General features: G+C 47.8%; 1 protein-coding gene across 1 annotated transcript in view; it reads right to left on the bottom strand.

Annotated features, from left to right (window-relative positions):
* LOC104498372 (nuclear receptor coactivator 6-like) overlaps positions 1-6791 on the bottom strand; it is a gene marked incomplete at its 5' end in the record, with an annotated part of 8635 nt that extends 1844 nt beyond the window's left edge. The window contains 3 exons of the mRNA XM_010141732.1: positions 1995-2143; positions 4768-4804; positions 6723-6791. Coding sequence (XP_010140034.1) covers positions 1995-2143; positions 4768-4804; positions 6723-6791 — 255 coding nt within the window. The remainder of the gene's footprint in view (positions 1-1994; positions 2144-4767; positions 4805-6722) is intronic.
* Between the last annotated feature and the right edge of the window lie 904 nt (positions 6792-7695).

The following is a 7695-nucleotide window of genomic DNA, read 5'->3' as shown; positions in this document are numbered from 1 at the left end:
GTGGGGCCCCTCGGCTGGGAGAGCCGGCAGGGCAGCGGTCAGCAGCGGTCGCTGCCTGTCCCAGGCCCTCGGGAGCACCACCAGCAGCTCCCTCGCCCACTTCTACCCAAACGTGCGCACCGAAGGGTGCTGCGTACCTGCGGTGCTGGGCTGACTCCTTGCTCACAGTCACCCTTCTGCCGCCTCCTTCCCGATGCGGAGCCAGGGAACTCCTGCACGAGCTGGTCAAAGCCCACTTCTCTCTCCCCGCTGGGGTTCAGTTTTCCCTAGCTGCCGTCTGGATGAGGGCTGCCATCAGCCTCTGTCTCAGGAGGTACCTTCTCCCAGCACCGTGCTCTCTCTAACAGCGATTAGCGAGTCTCTTGCAACACACGTGGTGTCACTGCAGATGTCGAGGAGGAGGCCAGACAAAACCAAAGTGCTTTGCTAAGCTGTGATTCACTACTAAACACGCAGAACAGAGGAGGCAAACCCCGCGTCAGGCAGGCGCTTCTCCAGCTGCCTTCCTGACCCTCCAGCCTGGCTCTTCCACAAGAGTCATCTCGCTCATCTTCTCTACAGCCTGGACGGAGGCAGTTGCCTGCACAGAGGGAAGGTTGTCGAAGCCCAGGCTACTACAGGCTAAGCCGGCCCCACCTTTTCAAGCAAACCCCTCAGCTCCTGGGGCAGTCTCAGCTGCATGTTTTAGAAGCAGTGATGTTGCTTACAGAGGGAAATGACTAACACAGCCGGTACAAAGCCCCTCAGTGGGTTCTGGTGTCAGTTCAACTGGATGTACTTTCCTGTTCACCCATTTCCCAAATTTGACGTGCCACTGGTTGTCATCTTTAGGTTTATTCATTACAGTATGCGGGGCAGGTCATACGTTTCAATCCCCTCAAACTCAGGAAGGTATCACCACATCGATTTACATTGGCTTCACATTTTTCAAACTCTTCCTCACAGTCACGAAAGATAATTTATTTTTACAATACAGACCGAGATTATTCTGCACAATCCTGCCACAAGAAGTAAATTTAATTAAATTCAGCAGCCACAGAAGTGCAGAGTGTACAGGTCCCTCTGTGTAACCTTCGAGACTCACTGCACAACTACATACAGCTGGGAGTCTTCTCTGAAACTCCTAAATGCAAATATTCTTACCACCAAATGTGAGCACCTTCAGTGTGGAAAATGGTTGGTGAATCCACTTGACTTCCTTTTATAATAATTTTATGTTAATACCTCTTTGTTCTCTATCTTATATTTAAAATATCGGTTGAATGTTGCCTCCTGACAGTCTCTCTCGCACAACTTTTCATCATTCGGAATTTTTCTGACCCTTACACATAAGAAGCTGACACAGCCTCAGAAATGCAGAGGTGCCCCATGGGCTGTGCGCTCCGGTACTGACCGTGTGTGTCACACGGATGCTGCTGGAAATAAGGCACGTCAGCAGCTGCCAATGCCCGGTCAGCATCTGCACCTTTGGGATTTCGCACGCTCTCGGAAAGAACAGCTGAGGCTCAGTGCTAGCACACAGCACTCCTCGATGCTCCGGCAGCCTCCGAAGCGTGCCTGAACCACAGCATTTGGCTTCACAAGAGCTGACCGTGCACTTGGGAAGACTGAAGCACTTGTCTTGGGTCTTTGAGGCTTCAGGAAAGAAAAACGTCACGTTTTTACTTGAGTACCGTCCTTTTAATGGCAACACGTTTCTGCCCAGAGAACTCAGCTTCAGCCAGGCCAGCCTGCGGAACACTCCGCTGGTGAGTACTGCAGACAACAGGGTCCACAAACTGAACCACGGGGAATTCACCCAGGATTAACTGCCGGTACAGTTGTCGGCACGTACTTCAACACCAACCTGTGCCTAAGCCATTGGAACGGGAGTTACAAGCACCCGACATTCACGAGGTGTAAAGCACCGTAAGGAGGCAGGTACTGGAGGGTTATTACTGGGGAAGCAGGTTACCTCCTGCCCTCTCCAGAGACAGGACGGCTGCGCATTTTACCTTTTGCGGTGCCGGATGCGGATGCTGGTCTGGAGGACCTCTTGCGCTGTCCATTCTCTACAGTGTCCTGAGAAGCGGCAGAATCCTCTGTTCTTGAATTTCTTCTGTTTGGAGTTTTAGACTTTTCACAATTCTCTTTTGTCTCATTACTAATAAAGTGGGACAAAATATTTCTGATGAAGTGTAAGAAGGATTATGTTTTTCTATGCAACTCAGACAAGCTGGAGGATGGACCAACACAGGTACCAGTTCCGGACTATTAGCACTGAAGATATGAAATGCTAGAGAAGTTTTATCAGATGAAGAATGACCTGAGTAAGCCAGAGTATAGTCCGTTTCTATTAAAAATTATCAGAGGATACAGAATTGAGAAGTCCTCAAAGAGAGTATTTTCAACATTAGAAGACCAAGAAATTAGATGCACTATAAATTGTCTGCTCTGTTTTCCACAGGTGCCACCATTACTGAAGTCTAGGAAAAGCAAACAGGTTACATTAGAGACCGCTGCGGTGCGGGAGCGCAGAGTTGACATTGCAGAGGAACACGAGCAGGAATTACGAGCCCTCCAGCGGGTACAATGGCTTTTGTTTATACGAAAAAGCCTCACTCCATTCATCCACATTAAAAAGCTTAAAGGTTTATTTCAAACTTTCTTCAAGCTTTAAAGCTTGAATTTAGAAATTTTTTTATAACAGAAAGCTTTTTCTGCTATAAAAAATAATTTTAGGTAGCGTGGAAATCTGTGTTTCTTGTCACTAAGACAATAACTGCAGTGCTACATTTGGGAATTAAAGTCCTCCTTTATTTTGTCATTTTTCACCCTGTAAACTCATGCTGAGGTTTGAGTGGTTTTGCCTTAACACACCAATGCCAGACAATTTCCAACAACTACGTGGTTTCTTAAGATTGAGCTCAAGAAACTCGATCTTAAGATTGAGCTCAAGAAACTCGATCTTAAGATTGAGCTAAACTTCTCTCCTGTGAATTCAAAGGTAAGTCATTAATCAAATAAATTATTCTGCTGATAAAGGAAAAAGGGAAAGAAAACTCATTTCATGGGCAACACTTGCAAGATGTCAAGGAAGGCGCCTTAACCAGAGAGTGACTGAGAACACCCAGAGCAGAGCTGAGCGTTAGAGGTTCCGCTAGAGCGCCCTGCTTGGAGAGGAAAAGCTACTACAAATCCTTGTCGGTTTAAGTGACAGGCACCTGAAATCGCAGGGTTTGGCAGTGATGGGGGAGACAGACATTCCCAAGCAAGGAAACATACAGCAGAGAACAGGGCAGCACGTGGATTGCCTCAGATACAAAATAAATATGGAACTGTCCTTCCCCGCCAGGCAGTGTTGGGGGCATTTATACCCCAAATGCCCCCGACAGGGCACGAACTGGTTGGTCCTCTGCTAAGTGACCCGGGCAGCTGGAACAGCAGCCATCTCCTGGCAGAGGACCCCCGGAGGGAAGCCAACAGGCAGCATCAGCTGAAGTTCAGTTACTGCAGGTAATTTTTACAGATTCCAGTGGCTCATCCAGAGCTTGGGTTGTCTCACAGGAACCAACCCATCGCTTCTCCCCTTTTAGAGGGGGAAATTGAGTTGGCCAAGTAAAAATGCTTCTAGCACTTTGTAGGCTGCAAGGTTCCTCTGAGGTCTGTACTGTATGACCTTTGTCTCCAGGAGCTCAGAGCTGACCACTCTATCAGCCATCACTAGGTTCACAGTTTGCCTGAAAACTTCCCTTCTTTTCTGGTCTTGCTCAGAAAAATCCAGAGATGCACTGGTGGTAACTGGATGTGCTGAACGAGCTGGAGAATGGTCACACAAGGACACTTGGAGAATCTGCCTCTCTGCCACGTGTCGCACCTTCAGCATTTTAGAAAAATTCTACCCTACAAAAAACTTGCCATGAAGTTTCAGTTCACCTTTGTTACAGCTAGAAAGGTCCCCGTCCACGTGCCGGTGAATACAGTTAAACACTCAGCTCAGAGACGCTCCTGGGCTGAGCGAGTGGGTTGTGTTACCTCTACAAACGAAGCCGGCTGGGTTCCTGATGAACCACAGGAGGGAACTGCACCTCCTGCCCTGCCTGAGGGGTCATTCCACCGACGAGGGCAGCGTCACAAACCCAGCCAGCCGTGCCAGCAGTCATCCAAAACCCGTACGAAGGCCTGTCATTCCAGCTGCCTAGCCTGAGTTTGAGAGCCTGCTGCATTTAGAATCTAACTGAAACAGATCTCGGAAAGCATATTTTCTTCTGGCAGAACTCAACCATTTGAAAATTGATCTTTTAATTACTGAATGTGTAATTGGGACAAGATGAAGTTTCTGCCTGACTTTCCCATCAGGTTTTGGCCTAGTGTCAACAAGCAAACACAAAGGAAATCTGGAGAAAACAGTCACGAAGGCAGAACGAACTTCAGAAAGACTTGAGAAAATAGAAATTCAGCCCAGCTAAGCTGCAGACTTTGGGGGGGTTTAGTTTTGTTTTCAGAAAATATCGAACAGTGGAACCACCAAGACCCTTCCATGACACCTGAAGGGGAAAGAGAAAACAGCACCCAAAGCACGAAGGCAGAGTCGGGAAGGTTACCTGACGTTCTGCATTCAGCAGTGCTTTGGAACATTCGCTAGCCCCGATTCTTAGCAGGACAGCAGGGGTATGGACAAGAAAATGAAAAGCAGTAGCAGAAGTTGAGCACCCGAAGCAAAGAGAAAGGGACTTCCTCCCATGAAAGCTCTACCTATTCTCAGGCTACACAAACTAATCTCCTTACCTTTGACCAGCAACTACTGGAGCATTTGTTTCAAGTTCTACAAGAGAAAAAGACAATTTTAAAGCCTGCTGTAGCAGTACGTACCCGCTGACACGGCACCACTGCCTCACATGCCCTCGTTACGGACTAGGTCTGAAGCACAAGCTCCTCTCACACCCCGCTTCCCCCAAGGGCCAGCCAGCAGACGCACCCTGCACAACCCCGCAGCAGCGCGCGCTGCCTGGCTGGGCTCTGCACCAGCTGAGACAGCGAGCCCTGGAACAGAGCCCTCCCTCTCCTGAAAAGGAGAGAAACCCCTCACAGGGGCTGCACTCCTTCCTTACCCTCCGCTTTAGACAGTTTATTTTGTCTATAACTTCTAGGTTTTATAGTTTAAAACCTTAAAAATACTAATCTGGATCTGTTATGCATGTGAAATTTTCTCTTAACCCAATCCCCTCTCACAGCAACACCTAATACGAAGGCAAACTTCTTCTGAAGCCCAGTCACACGGCCACTGAATTGGAAGCAAGTCTCTCGGGAGACGCTGTGCAGAGCTCTGCCCTGCCTGCCCCCCTCCCCTCGCTCCCTCTGTGGTTTTGTGGACACAGTTGAGGGTCTCTTCGAGTCTTCACCATGACAAGCAGCTCTCTCCTTTGCGTCATGAACGCATCTTTTTACTTTCCATCTTTCCATTCTCCCCATATCCACCAGATATCCAACTTTGTGGAGAGGGAGGATCTACACAGCCCCTCTCGTGAGAAACTGCTGCTGGCTCAGGGCTTACCCTAAGGTACCACTGTGTCGGGTGATGACGCCCTGTCCACTTGCTGGTGGGGTTCACCCTCCACCCTTGGACACCAGCAGTCTTTGGGACAGCAGAGGACAAATCTGTGGCTTTGCTTTAAGATCATTTTAGCACCCAAAGTTTGCCAGAGTGTGCACAAGGAATAAAGGTGTAAAAAAGAAAAAGTAATAAAGCCGGTAATTTCTGTCCCCTTACGATAAATACCCCTTACAATTTGTATCGTTGGAACATCAGACTCTTCAGTGTCAGGGTCTATAGCTCCATCTGGGAAAAACACGTCTTTGTAACAGAAGAAAAATAGACTCAGCAACATAAGGAGAGAGTTACTTTTCTTCCAAAATTTGAACAGGGAGGATATTCAAGAGTAAAAATCGGTAATGTCAGTGCTTCCCCCTCCAGCAGGAGCTCCCTAATACGGCCCCCTCAGCACAGGGGCAATGAGTCAGAGACGAATCAACAGGGTGCACGAACGTCCTTGTTTAAGTGGAAGTTCAAAGAAAGCAATTTAGTACAATTTTTACTTCCTGAAACTTCTCCTCCTAATCTTGTTATAGGTGACAAATAGATGGAGAGTGGCATTTCCCGTGTGCAAGTCCACGTCTATCCATTTCCCTACTCATCTCAGAAATCACTTTTTAAAACCACCACAGGACTGATGGTGAAACACCACGAGAATAGATGGCAACAACAAAAAGTCATCTGCCAAGGCTCCATCCTTGAAACACTGCCGAGGGTTCGTTAAAAGCTGAGCAGGAAAAAAAAGGATTATAACTCTAAAGCTTACGTTCCCAGCATGGGTTTTGAAAATATTTTCACAACTGTCCCATATAAATGAAAAATTCCTATTCGCTCTTAACAGATCTCCCAAAACTCAAACACAACAAACTGATCATTACGCATCCAGCCCCTCCAGCTTACAACTGAGCATCTGAAAACTGCCCCGCTGATTTTTTGATTTCCTTCACTTGATCCCACACTGAATCTCCAACAAGGCTTTGGAGACTCCTCAAGCACGAAGTATCTAACACAGAAAAGCAATCCCGAAAGCATGAACAACACCCCCCCAGCCCCCAGGCACATTCGTGACCGTGTTGAAATAAATGCATTCCCGGTTACAACCAGCGGGAGTTTGTTCACCTGTGTTCTGCTTCCCCAGAGCAACATTTACCTGTTCTCTGAACAGTACTTTCTGACGTTGCAACTGAACTTTTTTTCTGTGTTAAGTGTTGAGCAGATGCTGGAATAAAAGTGGAGGGAAAAAGCATTATTTTCAAAAGGAGTAACCAGATTTTTCTGTTGTGTGACGGGGCTGCTTTTACAGAATGCGCTATCTTCCAGCTCACTGCACTTGTTCATTTGGAGACGCGACTGTCTGCAGCCCTCTACTCCCCCCCCACCACACGCTCCTCCCCTGCTTTTAAAAGAAACTTTGGCAAAACTATCCCAAACAAGTGTTCTCAAACTAGAATAAATGATGAAATTAAGTATCATAAAACACATTTCTAAAGGTACCTGGTTTTTACCAGACTATGAAATTAAAGACCTCGAAATAAAAGAGTTCAGTGTCTCTCAGTTTAATGCTCATTCCAGCAGAATTTCTGGGGAAAAATCGCACCTTTTTGTCCTGGTTTCACTAGGACAGAACCAAAGAATCCATTTGATTTGGGAAAGCTGCACTTTTGAAAAGGCTGTTTGCACTGAACTGGGTGCTGCAAAGTTGATAAGACGCTTTGTTTTCGCTGGTGACCAGCCGTGGTATGTGGGTCTCCATAGCGATCAAGGTCTTCAGCAGCAACCAAGGTCTTCAGCAGTTTCGAGTCAGCCAGGTACTGAAGCGAGGAGGAGCGAAAGCCAGGGCAGCTGAGCCATGCAGGCCAGCAGAAGTGTCCCAGACCACCACTGCCACACTTGCTATAAACTGGAAGTTTGCTGGGGAGGGGCCCTCCTCGATGGCCACCATCCCTGGGGGTCCCGCCTGTCCTCCTCTGCCTGGCTTCGCTGGAGCTGTGGTGCTCCCAGAGCTGTGGGGAGCAGGCAGCTCGTCACCGCTACGTGCAGTGAGTATAACTTCATGTGCTTTACCTTGATATTAATATTGGGGGGGTTGTTATTGTTTTATCCTCCAGGACTCCCGTTCTTGG

The sequence above is a fragment of the Buceros rhinoceros genome, unplaced genomic scaffold, assembly GCF_000710305.1.
Source record: "Buceros rhinoceros silvestris isolate BGI_N320 unplaced genomic scaffold, ASM71030v1 scaffold42858, whole genome shotgun sequence".
NCBI classification, from domain to species: domain Eukaryota; kingdom Metazoa; phylum Chordata; class Aves; order Bucerotiformes; family Bucerotidae; genus Buceros; species Buceros rhinoceros.
Note: the sequence above shows the minus strand (reverse complement) of the source record. Positions and strands in the feature narration are given on the sequence as shown.